The 17,283-nt window shown below is 41.2% G+C and overlaps 3 protein-coding genes across 3 annotated transcripts; all 3 read right to left on the reverse strand.

Annotated features, from left to right (window-relative positions):
- Nucleotides 1-2,602: 2,602 nt before the first annotated feature.
- On the reverse strand, nucleotides 2,603-7,556 carry LOC106598058 (uncharacterized). The gene is made up of 5 exons (XM_045708916.2): nucleotides 7,338-7,556; nucleotides 7,030-7,120; nucleotides 6,897-6,951; nucleotides 6,567-6,802; nucleotides 2,603-6,258 (listed from the first exon to the last, which is right to left on the reverse strand). Exons 1-5 carry the CDS (start codon nucleotides 7,351-7,353, stop codon nucleotides 6,192-6,194), a joined length of 465 nt encoding a protein of 154 aa, XP_045564872.2. The 5' UTR covers nucleotides 7,354-7,556; the 3' UTR covers nucleotides 2,603-6,191.
- LOC106595313 (uncharacterized) lies at nucleotides 7,407-11,884 on the reverse strand. Its single transcript, XM_082966628.1, has 6 exons — nucleotides 11,222-11,884; nucleotides 10,641-10,982; nucleotides 10,311-10,538; nucleotides 8,292-8,633; nucleotides 7,951-8,180; nucleotides 7,407-7,601 (listed from the first exon to the last, which is right to left on the reverse strand). The coding sequence occupies exons 2-6, from the start codon at nucleotides 10,960-10,962 to the stop codon at nucleotides 7,554-7,556; spliced, it is 1,170 nt and encodes a 389-aa protein (XP_082822754.1). The 5' UTR covers nucleotides 10,963-10,982; nucleotides 11,222-11,884; the 3' UTR covers nucleotides 7,407-7,553.
- LOC106593077 (uncharacterized) lies at nucleotides 11,217-16,788 on the reverse strand. The gene is made up of 7 exons (XM_082969440.1): nucleotides 16,591-16,788; nucleotides 14,214-14,257; nucleotides 12,998-13,075; nucleotides 12,398-12,733; nucleotides 12,017-12,235; nucleotides 11,549-11,890; nucleotides 11,217-11,437 (listed from the first exon to the last, which is right to left on the reverse strand). The coding sequence occupies exons 3-7, from the start codon at nucleotides 13,050-13,052 to the stop codon at nucleotides 11,217-11,219; spliced, it is 1,173 nt and encodes a 390-aa protein (XP_082825566.1). The 5' UTR covers nucleotides 13,053-13,075; nucleotides 14,214-14,257; nucleotides 16,591-16,788.
- Nucleotides 16,789-17,283: the final 495 nt, after the last annotated feature.

Genomic DNA, 17,283 nt, shown 5'->3' on the forward strand with positions numbered 1-17,283 from the left:
ACGCGTTCTCTGGAGTGATGAATCATGCTTCACCACCTGGCAGTCAGACAGATGAATCTGGGTTTGGCGGGGATCTTTTTCATGGTTCAGGCTAGATCCCTTAGTTCCAGTGAAGAGAGATCTTAACGCTGCAGCATACAATGACATTCTATACGATTCTGTGCTTCAAACTTATTGGCAACAGTTTGGGGAAGACACTTTCCTGTTTCAGCATGACAATGCCCCCGTGTACAAAGCAAGGTCCATACAGAAATGGTTTGTTGAGATCAGTGTGGAAGATCTTGAATGGCCTCCAGAGCCCAGACCTCAAACCCATCAAAACCTTTGGGATGAATTGGAACGCAGACTGCAAGCCAGGCATAATCGCCCAACATCAGTGCCCAACCTCACTAATGCTCTTGTGGCTGAATGGAAACAAGTCCCCTCACTAATGTTCCAACATCTAGTGGAAAGCCTTCCCAGAAGAGTGGAGGTTGTTATAGTAGCAATGCACAACACATCAGCTGACGTGACCAGGCGAAAAAACCTTTCCAAGCCAAACCACTACACACACCCTATATCGTTGTCACCATATTAGCTAAAGTAACGTCATAGTCAGAATAGCTAATAGAACTAAAGCGCTAGTAAACCCGCTATAATCATGAGGTAACGTTACAGTTTACAGTCAGTAGTAAGCAGTTACACCGGCGAGCCCCGGTGGCAATAAATTAGTAAAACTAAAAGCTTACCTTGACTTGTAAGAGTTCCAGTGTTTTGTTGGATAGTCATAGCCAGCGAGCTAACATAGCATCCCTCTGTTTGAGCAGGGTGTTTGAATAGGCGAAACTAGATAGCTGCATTTGCTAGCTAAGTAAGTGAAAGTGATTTTTTTTTAACATAATATCTCTTTCTATCTCTCTCTTGCTTCTCCTTCATTTTGGAAGTACTGTGTTTGTTCAAAACTGTTCAACTATTGTCTTTCTCTCTCTCTGAGTCAACTACTCACCACATTGTGTGCACTGCAGTGCTATCTAGCTGTAGCTTATGCATTCAGTACTAGATTCATTCTCTGATCCTTTGTTTGGGTGGAAAACATGTCAGTTCATGCTGCAAGAGCTCTAATAGGTTGGAGGACATCGTCCGAAAGTTGTCATAATTAATGTGTAAGTCTATGAAAGGGAGTAAGAAACATGAATCTCCTAATTCTTTTGTATTGAAATCAATATACCCAGAGGAGGACGGAAGCTAGCTGTCCTCCAGCTACTCCATGGTGCTAACCTACAGAGTGCTGTTGAGGCTACTATAGATCTACATTGCAAAACAGTATGTTTTAATCATTTATTTGTTGACATTTTTATGTTAAAAGGATAACTTTTCAAATGTTTAAAACATTACATTTTTATGAAATTCTGAGGAGCCTCCAATGTTGCCCTGTCTGCCTCACCATACCGCTGGAGAGAAGAGGGGAGGAGGGAGGGAGGAGGGGGGAGATGGAGAGAGAGTCAGATTTCTGACAGACAAACACACACACACACACAGATCAATGTCCACATTTACAGTAGAAAGCTCAGAGAGTGACCTTCAAACCTGTTAGTACACTCCCTTTGTGGAAGTATCCCTTTGGCCAATCAGGAGCAAGCTGGATGGACTTCTGAGCATCTGATAAGTCAGAGGAGTAGATCTCCAAACACCCGTAGCTGTATCAATTATTCCCAAAGAACCAGAGAGAGAGAGAGAGAGAAAAGGAAAAGAGAGAAAGGCAAGGAAGGGAGAGAAAGAAAGAAAGAAAAGGGAGAGAGAGAGAGTGGGGAGAGATGGAAAGAGAGTGAGCGAGAGAGCGACAGAGATCGATAGAGAGAGAGAGTTTGGTGGGAGTATAGTGGAATTTTGTGTTGTGTACCTGTGGTGTTTTGGGTCATAGGTTAGAGGTTAAGCTTTAAGGTGTTGTGTACCTGTGGACTTTGGGGTTACAGTGGATAGCCTCAGAGAACATGTCCACAGCCTGAGAGTACTGGCCCTGCTTAAACAACTGAATACCCTTCTCTGGAGGAGAACACACATATTCATTCCAGTGAATAGAAATAATAATTCTGAGACAATTGTGTTAATGTCACCTGTTAGTGAGACTCCCTTCCTCTTCACAGGGTCTGAACTCTCCACCAGAAATGAGACAACTCAGTTAACACTGCCTCTGTGTGTGTGTGCATGTGTGTGTCTTTGTGTTTGTGTGTGTGTGTTTGTGTGTGTGTGATTGGTGATTCGTTGTTAGTACACACTTTGGGAAGGGTGGAGAATAGGGACACAGACAGAAAGGGTAGGGGCCAGGGGCCAGGGGCAGAGAGAAATAGTCAAAGCCTAAATCGTTTTCCTAGATACGGTCTATGTCTTTGCCAGGGTAGAGTGATTCACATCTTTCATCAATGTCGTTTTTTTTCTTGAATTGTCACTCGACAAGTGAATTCAGACAATCCAATCAGAGAGGGAAACGTAAATATACGCCACGTGGCAGCGGATAAAAATACAGATAAAAATGACATTTAATAATGAAACTTCATCTGATTTGATAAAACTGTATTTTATTATGAATGAATACAACTGATTGACATAATAAAACAGTCATTTGTACACCCAGCTCCCCCACATGCTGAGAGGATACAGACAGATTGTCATTTTACATTGATGCTCTCAGTCATTCTGTACTCCTCATATTGTCACTTTAGTCAACTTCAATTGTATTAGTCCACTGAACATACATGTATTAGTCCACTGAACAGACATGTATTAGTCCACTGAATATACATTACTAGTCCACTGAACATATATGTATTAGTCCACTAAACATACATTATTAGTCCACTGAACATACATGTATTAGTCCACTGAACATACATGTATTAGTCCACTGAACATACATGTATTATTCCACTGCACATACATTAATTAGTACACTGAACATGCATGTATTAGTCCATGGAACAAATACTAAATGTACAAAACATTAGGAACACCTTTCCATGGCAGACTGACCAGGTGAATCCAGGTGAAGGCTATGATCCCTTATTGATGTCACTTGTTAAACAGTTCAGTCAGTGTAGATGAAGGGGAGGAGACAGGTTAAAGAAGGATTTTTAAGCCTTGAGATATGGGTTGTGTATGTGTGTCATTCAGAGGGTGAATGGGTAAAACAAAAGATTTAAGTGCATTTGAACAGGGTATGGTAGTAGGTGCCAGGCGCACCGGTTTGTGTCAAGAACTGCAAAGATGCTGGGTTTTTCATGCTCAACAGTTTCCTGTGTGTATCAAGAATGGTCAACCACCCAAAGGACATCCAGCCAACTTGACACAACTGTACGAAGCATTGGAGTCAACATGGGCCAGCATTCCTGTGGAACGCTTTTGACACCTTGTAGAGTCCATGCCCTGATGAATTTAGGCTGTACTGAGGGCAATAGTGGGGGGTGCAACTCAATATTAGGAATGTGTTCTTAATGATTGGTATACTCAGTGTATATGTATAAAATCACTGAACTGTTAATGGTCTCGTTCCAATATCCACAGTCGCACACTACTTGTTCCATCTAAGGTGGTCTAGTGTGGGTGTTAGAACACCCACACTAGACCATTACATACAATTATATACAATGCATTCGGAAAGTATTCAGACCCCTTGTCTTTTTTCAAATTTTGAAATGTTACAGCGTTATTCTAAAATAGATTAAATAAAAATACATCTTCAATCTACCACACTATCCCATAATGACAAAGCAAAAACAGGACTTTAGAAAGGTTTGCAAATTTATTAAAAATAAAAAACAGAAATACCCTATCTAGATAAGTAATCAGATCTTTTGCTATGAGACTCGAAATTGAACTCAGCTGCATCCTGTTTCTATGAATCATCCTTGAGATGCTTCTACAACTTGATTGGAGCTCACCTGTGGTAAATTCAATTGAGTGGACATGATTTGGAAAGGCACACACCTATCTATATACTGTCCCACAGTTGACAGTGCACGTCAGAGGAAAAATCATGAGGTCGAAGGAATTGTCTCTAGAACTCCAAGACAGGATTGTGCTGAGGCACAGATCTGGGGAAGGGTACCAAAACATTTCTGCAGTTTTGAAGGTCCAAGAACACAGTGGTCTCCATCATTCTTAAACAGAAGAAGTTTGGAACCACCAAGACTCTTCCTAGAGTGACCAAGAACCCGATGGTCACTCTGTCAGAGCTCCAGAGTTCCTCTGTGGAGATGGGAGAGCCTTCAAGTAGGACAGCCGTCTCTGCAGCACTCCACCAATCAGGTCTTTATGGTAGAGTGGCCAGACGGAAGCCACTCCTCAGTAAATGGCACATGAAAGCCTGCTTTGAGTTTGCCAAAAGGCACCTAAAGACTCTCAGACCATGAGAAACAAGATTCTCTGGTCTGATGAAACCAAGATTGAACTCTTTGGCCTGAATGCCAAGCGTCACTAATGGAGGAAACCTGGCACCATCCCTACAGTGAAGCATGGTGGTGGCAGCATTATGCTGTGGGGATGTTTTTCAGCGGCAGGGACTGGGAGACTAGTCAGGATCGAGGGAAAGATGAACGGAGAAAAGTACAGAGAGATCCTTGATGAAAACCAGCTCCAGATGGCTCAGGTCCTCAGACTGGTGCGAAGGTTCAACCTTCCAATAGGACAAGGACCCTAAGCACACAGCCAAGACAACGCAGTAGTGGCTTTCAGGAGAAATCTCTGAATGTCCTTGAGCGGCCTAGCCAGAGCCCGGACTTGAACCTGATCGAACATCTCTGGAGAGACCTGAAAATATCTGTTCCCATCCAACATGACCAAGCTTGAGAGGATCTGTAGATAACGGGAGAACTCCCCAAATATAGGTGTGCCAAGCTTGTAGCGTCATACCCAAGAAAATTCGAGGCTGTAAATGCTGCCAATGGTGCTTCGACAAAGTACTAATTAACGGGTCTGAATACTTATGTAAATGTGATATTGCAGTTTTTTTTATTTATACATTTGCAAAATTGTCTAAAAACCTTTTTGGCTCATCATTATTGGGTTTTGTGTGTAGATTGATGAGGAAAGAAAACAATTTCATCAATTTGAGAATAAGTTTGTAACATCACAAAATGTGGAAAAGGTCAAGGGGTCTGAATACTTTCTGAATGCTCTGTAAAATATAACTGGAACACAAGGTTGCCTATGTCAGAAACACAACATTTTCAACTTAAAAATATATTTAAAAAATGTTAAGGTCCCTTTCTTATTCATCATAGTTTCAAAGTCATAACTGACCCTAGATCAGAACTCCTACTCTAAGTTTCAATAGAGTAGTCTTGTGTGGCTCAGTTTGTACATCATGGCTTTTTGGTTCCATTCCTGCTGGGACTTCCCATATGAAAAAAGTATTCATGCATGACTGTAATGACACGGAATTTGGATAAAAGTGTTTAATAAATGGCATATATTATTATATAATATTATAAACTGAGTGGTTTGGGTCCTGGATGCTGATTGGCTGAAACAGCATTTCAGAAGTCTATTTTGTATATCAGACAATATACCATGTGTATGACATAAAAATATATGTTTACTGTTCTATTTATGTTGGTAACCAGTTTAAAATAAGCCGTGGAACAGTATGTTGGTCATATACCACAAACCCCAGAAGTGCCTTATTGCCATTATAAACGTAAGCAATAAGGCCCGAGGAGGTGTGGTATATGGCCAATATATTACAGCTAAGGGCTGTTCTTATGCACAAAGCAACGTGGAGTACTTGGATACAGCCCTTAGCCGTGGTATATTGGCCACATACAACAAACCCAGAGGTGCCTTATTTTAAACTGGTTACCAATGTAAATTCAAATGTTAATACCCATGGTATACGGTCTGATATATCATGCCTTTCAGCTAATCAGCATTCAGGGCTCAAACCACCCAGTTTATAATGGTCAATATTCCACACCCCCTCAGGCCTTATGTCACTTAGTTTAAATATACAGGTCCAGATATACAAGGTTTGTGTCAAACTTGTTCTGTTCAGGTCTTCTTGTTACTGGGTTTGTTCTGTTCAGGTCTTCTTGGTTCTGGGTTTGTTGTGTTCAGGTCTTCTTCTTTCTGGGTTTGTTGTGTTCAGGTCTTCTTGGTTCTGGGTTTGTTGTGTTTGGGTCTTCTTGGTTCTGAGTTTGTTGCGTTCAGGTCTTCTTGGCTCAGGGTTTGTTGACTGTACTGTAGAGAACAGAGGAGTCCTCCTCAGCTGATTGTGCTGCTGCGGGTCTGAAGCAGAGAAACAGAAATAAAACAAACACAGCGTCCCAAATGGTGGCACCCTATAGGGCTCTGTCTAAAGTAGTGCACTAAATAGGGAATAGAGTGACATTTAGAACAGAAGAACAGTTCCTCAAAATCATCGTCACATCACTCCCTCATTATAGACATGTCATAGTAATTGTCCTGCGATGTCCGTTGTTGGGTTCATAGTTTGGGGTCATAGTGGTCACTAAGGGTCAACTGTTTTGCTTATTGATGACATCTCCTACAATAAACTGCAACATATGCATGACCTTCATGCAGAATATGCTCACTGGGTGGCAGCACTGGGGAGGTTGAATTTCAGAGCAGCGTACTGGACATCCTCATCCTGTTTCTGGGGCTGAGGCAGTTGGACGGTGGAATATAGAGGCACTTCCTGGTTTTTGGAGCCAGAGAAGTGGACGCTGGTGTAGTGAACATCATCCTGGTTGTCTGTGGCTGCTGTCTGTGCTGCAGTAGGGTTCATGGCCATGCTTGAGACGTTGTCATACACTGGACTAGAGTCTCCCTGATGGGGTGAGAGGACAGACAACATGAGGAGTGTAAAGTCCCACAAATACTGCACAGTCAACACAGTCATCTTCTGATTCCAACAGACTCACCTGTCCGTTGTCTGCTGTGTCTCTTGTGTCAGAGGTGGTATTGGAGGACTTCTTCCTGTTTTGTAAACAAATGAATGAATGAATGAATTAATTAATCTTCTAAAGTGAAATAATAAACAACCAAAAAACTCACCTGAACCACATGAGTCCAGAGAGACAGAGGATGAGAACCAGAACAACCACTATGGTTCCTACAGCTGCATTCATAACTGAGGTCTGTTTCCCTATAATAAAATATAGATGATATGAGTACACAGCATGTTCTAATGAACTGAACGTTATTATAATAATAAAATAGAATATCAATATAATACTTGTTAATATTTGGGGATTTATAAATAAACCTGTAGTTATAAACAAAAGTGTAAAATCTAAAGTATAATTATTAAGATATATCTTGAAAAGTAATTTTGTATTGAGGTATTAAAGATGAAACTTTACCTGCTACAATGATCATCAGAGCTGTAGAGTTATGAGATGCTATTGTATTCTCAGCCTCACAGTAATATTCTCCCCTGTCCTCAGAGCTGATGTTAGTGATGCTGTAACTCTGTCCTGATGCTTTTGGTGAGGCTACATTCTTCTTGTACCAGGTGTATTTGTCCACAGGTGGGTTGGCATCACTGCTGCAGGTCAGAGTCACTGAACTGCCCTCCACTATTTCACCAGAGGGACTGACTGACACTGAGGTGTTCTTTGGACCATCTAGTAAAGCAGAATTTGTCAGAGGGTTAGGACTATAGTATACTACCTCAAATGACGTCATGTGTAAAATTAATTATATCTAAAGTCAGAGGACTATCTAAAACTATCACTTACAAAAAACATGAACAAGAATACATTTGGAGATACTTTAGGACTTGAGTGTCTACTAAATTATTCTTCAAGTGTTTGAGGTACTGAACATTCTAACTATAGACATGCATACATCTATGACATTGTCTGTAAATTCTATGTAATGATGAATATTGATAGATAAAGCAGTAATACCCTTCTCATTCATATTAAATGATTGATACTTGCTAAGTAGAATACTAGTTTAATTCATACTCACACACTGCAGGAGAGGGGAAGTCCTCGTGGTGTTTTCAGCACAGGAGTAACTATCCGCAGAATGACCCAACACTACTAAGTTATTACTAGAGTGTTGTTGGGAAGTGGGCTCATCGAGACGTTGTCCGTTCTTGTACCAGATGTAGGTGGGGTTGTCAGTCAGAGTACAGGTGGTGCTACAGGTCAGTGTCTTCTGTCCCTCTGCAGCAGGAGTCACCTTCACCTGCAGACCTGAAACAATATGTATAAAACCACATACACCTCTGTGTTAACAGGATGGTTAATATATTTTCTCCTGTAATTCAATATGATATACAGTTGTATCATACAGTGTAGTATTACCTGTGACAGACAGAGTTGTTCCTGGGAAACTATGACCCCATTCAAAGCTGTTTGTTTTAAAAGTGAAGCGATACTCAGCTGAGTCCTCCTCTATCAGATCTGAGATTCTCAGAATGGAGGGACCTTCATTTCTCCATGTCTCTTTGTCAGTGTACTTCACACGACCTGTATACCCTGGGTCTCTGGTTAGGTCTTCAGGGGTCGACTTATCACTTCTAAACCAGAATGTTGATGTGGTGGAATAACCAACATAAGTACAGGATATGTCCACTGTTGACCCCTTCAAGACACAGATTCTCCTCTTGGTGTAAGTCACTCTGTTGCAGCTCTGACCCTGAACACCTGAAACACAGTGACATAAAAAGAGATCAACTAGATTATATTCTCAGTTCTTTCTAGAAATGCTAACAGTTCTCTTACTACAAGTGAAACCAACACAGACAAAGATATACAGTTTATACAGTTTTACAATGATGTATTTGGGATAAATCTATTTATTTTTTGCATTGGGGAGGATTGTGTGTTTTATTACATTCAGCCCAGGATCTCCACATCCGGCTTCTTCACCTGCGGGATCATCTGAGAACAGCCACCCAGACAGCTGATGAAAGTGGGGAGTATTTCTGTCTGTTATAAAGCCCTTTTGTTGTGAAAAACTCAGTCTGATTCGCTGGGCCAGGCTCCCCAGTGGGTGGGCCTGTGCCCTCAAGCCCACCCATGGCTGTGACCCTGCCCAGTTATGTGAAATCCATAGATTAGGGCCTAATTTACTTATTTCAATTGACTGATTTCTTTATATGAACCCTAACTCAGTAAAATATTTGAAATTGTTGCATGTTGCGTTTGTTTTTGTTCAGTATAATTATATATGTATTTATGTTTAACATAGGGACCAAAATGGAAATACGTCCCTGACTTTATTGTGCAATCGTGGTCACTTAAAAAAATATTGTGTATGTATGTATTTTTTTTACTGACTGTCACAAGGGTCGTCGAAAGGGGACCAAGGCGCAGCGTGTTAAGTGCTCATATTTCCTTTATTAATGATAACACTTCAACAAAATAACAAAAACGACAGCCAACAGTTCCGTCAGGTACATAGACAAAACGGAAAACAACTACCCACAAAACCCAAAGGCAAAACAGGCTTCCTAAGTATGGCTTCCAATCAGAGACAACGATTGACACCTGCCTCTGATTGGAAACCATACCTGGCCAAAACATAGAAAACAAAACATAGAAATAGAAATCTAGAAAAAACCCACATATAAAAAGAAAACCCAAAACCACCCAAAACAACCACCTGTCACGCCCTGACCACTCTACTATGGAAAATGACCTCTTACAAGGGTCAGGACGTGACACTGACAAATAAAACCAATCAGTCAATCAATCCAAACTGTGCAGCAGCCATTTGATGAATGGAAAGAGACATTTGTTACAAAACACCAAAACGTTTAATGACATTCAGAGATTGTCAAGAGAAGCCTTCGATACTGGTTAAGACTACAAGGTAGGGAGGGATGTATTCTCTGTTTGTCCAGATTTACATTGTCTATTTATTGTGGTGTTGAAAACACAAACCATGATATTTAAGTGCCCGAAGTTGGTACGCTTTGCTTATTGGTTGTGTGGTGCATTGGCACAGAAACCTGTTGGTGGAAAATTCATTGCATATATTTTGTATATGATCGTAGCGTAATGAAACAGGCAGGCAGGTTAAGCTTGTCTGTAGTGGTCGGGAACCGTCAAACTTCGGGCCCACAGCCCTGCGTGGCATCGACCATGCCACAAAAGCATGCTGAAGTGGCAAAGTCGATATTCACGTTTAAAAATACAGTTATTTTTTATTTGTGGTCGTAAACATTATTTTGCATAATTTCTATGAGGGGGAGGGTGTTCAATTTATTTTACAGTACAATAGGAGGGTCATGTGAAAATATTTTCAACTTCGGAGACCAGCCCCATTTCGTCTCGTCCCCCAACAAATTTTGATTTGTCCCTTAAATAAACACTCACAAACTGCAGGAGAGTGGAGATCCTCATGGCCTTTTACAGCACAGGAGTAGCTGTCTTCATAGTTAATGGAGACTGGGTCTTTGTACTGGGGGGAGGTGCTCTCATCTAGATGTTGTCCGTTCTTGTACCAGATGTAGGTGGGGTTGGGGTTACTCAGAGTACAGGTGGTGCTACAGGACAGTGTCTTCGACTCTGAACTCCATTCAGGAGTCACCTCCACCCGAGAACCTGAATTAAAGGAGAGCAAAAAAAGGGTACATGGTTCAGAATTGGTGTTAATTATTAACGTCATGACTCTTCAAAACTTTATAATGTGTTATGCATTGTTACCGGTGACAGTCAGAGTTGTTCCATGGAAGCTGTACCCCCATCTTGCCTTATCAGTTGTAAATCTAAACTTGTACTCAGTTGAGTCACTCTCTCTCAGGTCTGTGATTCTCAGGGTGGAGTCCTTTTCTGTTTGTCGATAGTATTCCACACGACTTGTATACTCTGAGTCCTGGCTCAGGTCTTTAGTTACACCAGACTCCCATTTGTTGAACCAGGATACTTCTGTGAGGTTATGCCAACTGGGATGTGTGTAAAAGCATGATATGTCCACGGTTGACCCTTTCAAAGCACAGATACTCTGATGGGTGTAAGTCACATTCATACAGCTCTCACCCCGAACACCTGAAACAAAATGAAGCTGATCAATTCCTGAAACGATAATGAGAATAGTTTCAAGTGTTTCAGATGTATTGGACAGGTTGATTTTGAATTTTAAAATAATATTGACATACATGTACATACATCTATAAAACTGTTTATCATTCCAATGTATATTGTTAAGAATATTGATAGAGAAAGTAATACCATTCTTATTGGTTCTAAATGATACTACATAAAATACTAGTTTCATTCATACTAACACACTGCAGGAGAGTGGTGATCCTCATGGCCTTCTACAGCACAGGAGTAACTGTCTGAATAATAACTATTGACAGAGTACTGCTGGGAAGTGGGCTCATCTAGACGTTGTCCGTTCTTGTACCAGATGTAGGTGGGGTTGTCAGTCAGAGTACAGGTGGTGATACAGGTCAGTGTCTTCTGTCCCTCTGCAGCAGGAGTCACCTTCACCTGCAGACCTGAAACAATATGTATAAAACCACATACACCTCTGTGTTAACAGGATGGTTCATTTATTTTCTCCTGTAATTCAATATGATATACAGTTGTATCATACAGTGTAGTATTACCTGTGACAGACAGAGTTGTTCCTGGGAAACTATGACCCCATTCAAAGCTGTTTGTTTTAAAAGTGAAGCGATACTCAGCTGAGTCCTCCTCTATCAGATCTGAGATTCTCAGAATGGAGGGACCTTCATTTCTCCATGTCTCTTTGTCAGTGTACTTCACACGACCTGTATACCCTGGGTCTCTGGTTAGGTCTTCAGGGGTCGACTTATCACTTCTAAACCAGAATGTTGATGTGGTGGAATAACCAACATAAGTACAGGATATGTCCACTGTTGACCCCTTCAAGACACAGATTCTCCTCTTGGTGTAAGTTACTCTGCTGCAGTCCTGACCCTGAACACCTGAAACATAGTGACATAACAAGAGGTCAACAGGATTCTATTCTCAGTTCTTTCTAGAAATGCTAAAAGTTCTCAAATGACAGAGTGAAACCAACACACAGTATAATGTGTTAAATGCACACTCACACACTGCAGGAGAGTGGAGATCATCATGGCCTTTTACAGCACAGGAGTAACTGTCTTCATAGTTACTGTAGACTGGGTCTTTGTACTGGGGGGAGGTGCTCTCATCTAGATGTTGTCCGTTCTTGTACCAGATGTAGGTGGGGTTGTCAGTCAGAGTACAGGTGGTGCTACAGGTCAGTGTCTTATCCTGATGTCCATCAGTCACCTTCACCTGAAGACCTGGAGAAAAAACAAAATCACTGTAAATCCCTTTATCACTGACTTATCACTCTAATTCAAAGATGGAAGAAATCCTATGTTATACAGACTATCATACATACACACCACAACAATTGTCCAGAACTAATTGTAATTGAACATAATAGCAGGTTTTTACTGTACCTGTGACAGACAGAGTGACTCCAGGACTTCCAGTATATGTCCCTCCTTCCTGATCTGTTAATAATCTGAACCTGTACGTAGATGAGTCTCTCTCTCTCAGGTCTGTGATTCTCAGGGTGCAGTCTTTCTCCTTATCCCCATGATACTCCACATGACCTGCATATTCTGGGTCCAGACCTATATCTTCAGTCTCCATTTTAGTGAACCAGAAGTTTGATGTGACTTTATGACCTCTGGGATATCTGAAAGAGCAGGTCAGCTTCACTGTTGACCCCTTCAAGACACAGATACTCTGAGTGGTGTAAGTCACACTCCAGCCATTCTGCCCCAGTACAACTGAAACACAGTCACACAACACAACATTTATTAAATGGAAATTTAGCAAAAATGGCTCTCACTAACAGTAATGTTGGTCCACATTTTGTTGACATAGTTGCTGAGTTGAGTGTGAATGGAAACCACAGATAAGCATCTCTGAATGAGGAGTGAAAGACAACTATAAAAAGAGAAGTAGATACGCCAAACAGAACAACAGAATAACATTATGGCTCTTAACCTTTTAGACATGTTTGTAAATTGAAAACAGTTATGACACCATACCTGCCACAGACCAGAGAAAGACAACCAACATACTTCCTGCTGTTCTCAAGGTCATTGTTGCATCTCCCAACCTGTAGTCTCAGAAACATAAACAACAACTCACTCTATAGCTGGTGAATAACTACATAATCATCATCATCATTATCAACAACAACAATCACTTATTGAACAGATGTGTAGTACTGTAAACACATATTTCTACATTGATTGTTCTGAAGCTGTTTTATTCTCAGAACCCCAAATATAGGAGGATAAATGTTCAATCCTCTACGATCCGTCAAGCTGTACAGCAGCCTAAAGACTGACCACCAGGTTCAATGATATCTCCTATCCCCAAGCTGTGAGGCTAAACAGCAAGTGACTCAAACACACACACACACACACACACACACACACACACACACACACACACACACACACACACACACACACACTCACTCTCTCACACACACACACACACACAGAGAGAGAGAGAACATCTGTTGGGAGGCCCGTAAGGCCCATGGAGTCTGTATCAAAGTCTAGAGAGCTGGTTGTTATGGATGTAGAAAAGTTAAAACACATCCTACACAGTATAGATGTCAACACTACTCCCTATCAGTCTGGTCCTGAAGGGCCCTCAGATAAATCCACTGTGTCCACACACACACACACACACACACACACACACACACACACACACACACACACACACACACACACACACACACACACACACACACACACACACACACACACACACACTCACTCACTCACTCACTCACTCACTCACTCACTCACTCACTCACTCACTCACTCACTCACTCACTCACTCACTCACTCACTCACTCACTCACTCACTCACTCACTCACTCACTCACACACACACACACACAGAGTGCATCTGTAGTGAAGGCCCATGGAGTCTGTATCAAAGTCTAGAGAGCTGGTTGTTATGGATGTAGAAAAGTTAAAACACACATCCTACACAGTATAGATGTCAACACTACTCCCTATCAGTCTGGTCCTGAAGGGCCCTCAGATAAATCCACTGTTTCATTCACACAATCACCCACGCCGGGGGAGACACTTTATGAATACTGGCCCTGATGTAACAACCAAAACACAGCTCAAAACATAACAAGAAGTAAATGATACATTACCCTCAAGTATATGACTTATGACTAAAAACAAATAACCCAAAACTATACTTCAAGATATTGTCAAGAGTACTTACAGAGTGAAGTGAAGGGGAGAGGTCTTGTACAGTGAGTCAACTGACTGGTAGTGAGTGAAAACAAGAAGTAAGTGTTGACACATTATAAAAGCAGTCAGAACACAAGTAGCTAATGCAGAACTGTCCTCCCTGTTTAATTAAGACATTAACATAAATGACAACCAGACCAGCAAGTCAGAAAAGTGCTGTTACTGTATTTTAACAGAAATTGTGAAAAAGACGAGCCTGGCCCTACAATTATTTTATTTAAAAAATGTGTCCATTTCCAATGTGATCTTTATACAACATACAGAACCATGTAAACAATGTGTTGACTGTACTATTGTCAGAGCTATCCTTGATAGCAGGAAAGGGGTAGAGTCAAGTGCAGGAGACTGAGGTCCGTTTGAACAGATGTTTAATAATCACCGATAAATAAAGTCGCCACAAGGCAGGGTGCGCAGAACACAAGACAGGACAGCTCCAAAATAAAAACACACGGGGCGCAGCCCGGCAACCCTAATGCCTAATCCAAAAATTACGCTGCGTAGCTGAAGCAGCGCAAAATGCCGACTACCACACAGAACATGACATGTAATAATCCCGCACGAATTCCCAAACAAAAAAGACAAACAGATGCGGACCTAGACAGACAAAACCAAAAGACACAGAAACGTAGATCGGTGGCAGCTAGTAGGCCGGCGACGACGACCGCCGAGCACCGCCCAACCGTGGAGGGGCGCCACCTTCTGTGGACGCTGTGACAACTATTTATAACGTTAACAATTTATTGTGTTGCCTTGCCATTCTGAGTTCTGTATATACAGGTCAAAGTTCCATGATGTCATCCAATTAGAACCCATTTAATTTATACACCCATGACCGTCACTCCTCATCAGCTGCATCAAAGTGGTACTGAAGGTTCCAGTGTTCTAGACTAGAGGTCTACCTACTGACATCTCAACATTACTGCACCATCCATTCCTGATGTCCTCATTCATTTTGGAAGTAATAGGAATAAAATGAACGGTGTTGCCGTCATTCCAGCCATCACAATGAGTCCATCCTCCAATATATCCACTCACCAGTCTCCTCTGCTGTACAGTACTGCTAGTAGTTTTATCTAGCAGAAGCATCAATGAACATCACCATAGTCTGCTGTTTAGACTGTGTGGTCTGTTGTATTCTGCTGTCCATAAATAATGCCATTTAGAAGACTCAACTATCCAAAGCAATTTATAGCCGTGTGCATATATTTTACATATGGCTGGTCCTGGGAATCAAACCCATTATGATGTAGGTGCCATGATCTACCATCTGAGTTACAGAGGACCATATTCTGTATAGTCTAATGTGCATCTATAGATTTCTAATATGATTCAGGAGGCCTGTGAGAGGACAGACAGGAAAGTAGAATAGGGAAGTGAAACTGAGTGTATGCTTCTAAACCAACAAAATCACAATCCATCACTGTATCTCATGTTAATACTACTCCTAAACACAACCCACCATCACTGTGTCTCATGTTAATATTACTCCTAAACACAACCCACCATCACTGTGTCTCATGTTAATACTACTCCTAAACACAACCCACCATCACTGTGTCTCATGTTAATACTACTCCTAAACACATCCCACCATCACTGTCTCATGTTAATACTACTCCTAAACACATCCCACTCTCACTGTCTCATGTTAATTCTACTCCTAAACACAACCCACCATCACTGTATCTCATGTTAATACTACTCCTAAACACAACCCACCATCACTGTATCTCATGTTAATACTACTCCTAAACACAACCCACCATCACTGTGTCTCATGTTAATACTACTCCTAAACACAACCCACCATCACTGTGTCTCATGTTAATATTACTCCTAAACACAACCCACCATCACTGTGTCTCATGTTAATACTACTCCTAAACACAACCCACCATCACTGTGTCTCATGTTAATACTACTCCTAAACACAACCCACCATCACTGTGTCTCATGATAATACTACTCCTAAAACAACCCACCATCACTGTGTCTCATGTTAATACTACTCCTAAACACAACCCACCATCACTGTGCCTCATGTTAATACTACTCCTAAACACAACCCACCATCATTGTGTCTCATGTTAATACTACTCCTAAACACACCCCACCATCACTGTGTCTCATCTTAATACTACTCCTAAACACAACCCACCGTCACTGTGTCTCATCTTAATACTACTCCTAAACACAACCCACCATCACTGTGTCTCATGTTAATACTACTCCTAAACACAACCCACCGTCACTGTGTCTCATGTTATACTACTCCTAAACATAACAATCTACTATAATCTAACACTGTCTGAGCTTAAGCTTTTTAAGATATTGTCAAGCTTACTTACAGAGTGAAGGGGAGAGAGGTCTTGTAATGAACTATTTGTCAGTCTGAGGAAACAGACACTGACTGTGAGGTATGAGGTCTGTGGTTGACATAACTTTGAAGTCGTGAAAGACCATAGAGTTGGATAAAAGGCACACTAGCTACAAAGGCTGTTTAAACATGGGCATAACGTTGTATGCATCCTTCCAGTTTGTTTATCGACTGTCATTAAAATCATGGAGGTTGAAGAAGAAGAAATTGACTACTTTAAAATAGATTAATACTACTCCTAAACACAGTTGCGCTGCCGATATTGTAACAGAAGCCATCATGAAAAGATGCAATCTGTGCCCTCTATCCAACTCTATGTCAGTGACCAAGATGCTGATTCAGAGATGGCTTCCTTCCTCATTCAAACAGGCTGTGTTCAAGAGCATCAAAACTGTGACGTGTGACGGGTAAATTCTGACTGACTGACTGATCTACAAATCACCTTGCATGATAAATAACTACTTCAGATTATTTGTAGATCAGTCAGTCTTGACTCGCCTTTAAAGTCGGCTGCAATGTCAAACGCGGCCACATTTACATGCTTGACAGCCAATGATGTCATACAATATTATAATAACTGTGGAATACGTTTCAAATCTTTCTTTTTTTATGACAGGCTAACCTGCAATATTTAACTTCTTATGGATGGTGGCAGTATTGAGTA

Source organism: Salmo salar, chromosome 02 (genome assembly GCF_965601325.2).
Source record: "Salmo salar chromosome 02, fSalSal1, whole genome shotgun sequence".
Classification (NCBI taxonomy): Eukaryota; Metazoa; Chordata; class Actinopteri; order Salmoniformes; family Salmonidae; genus Salmo; species Salmo salar.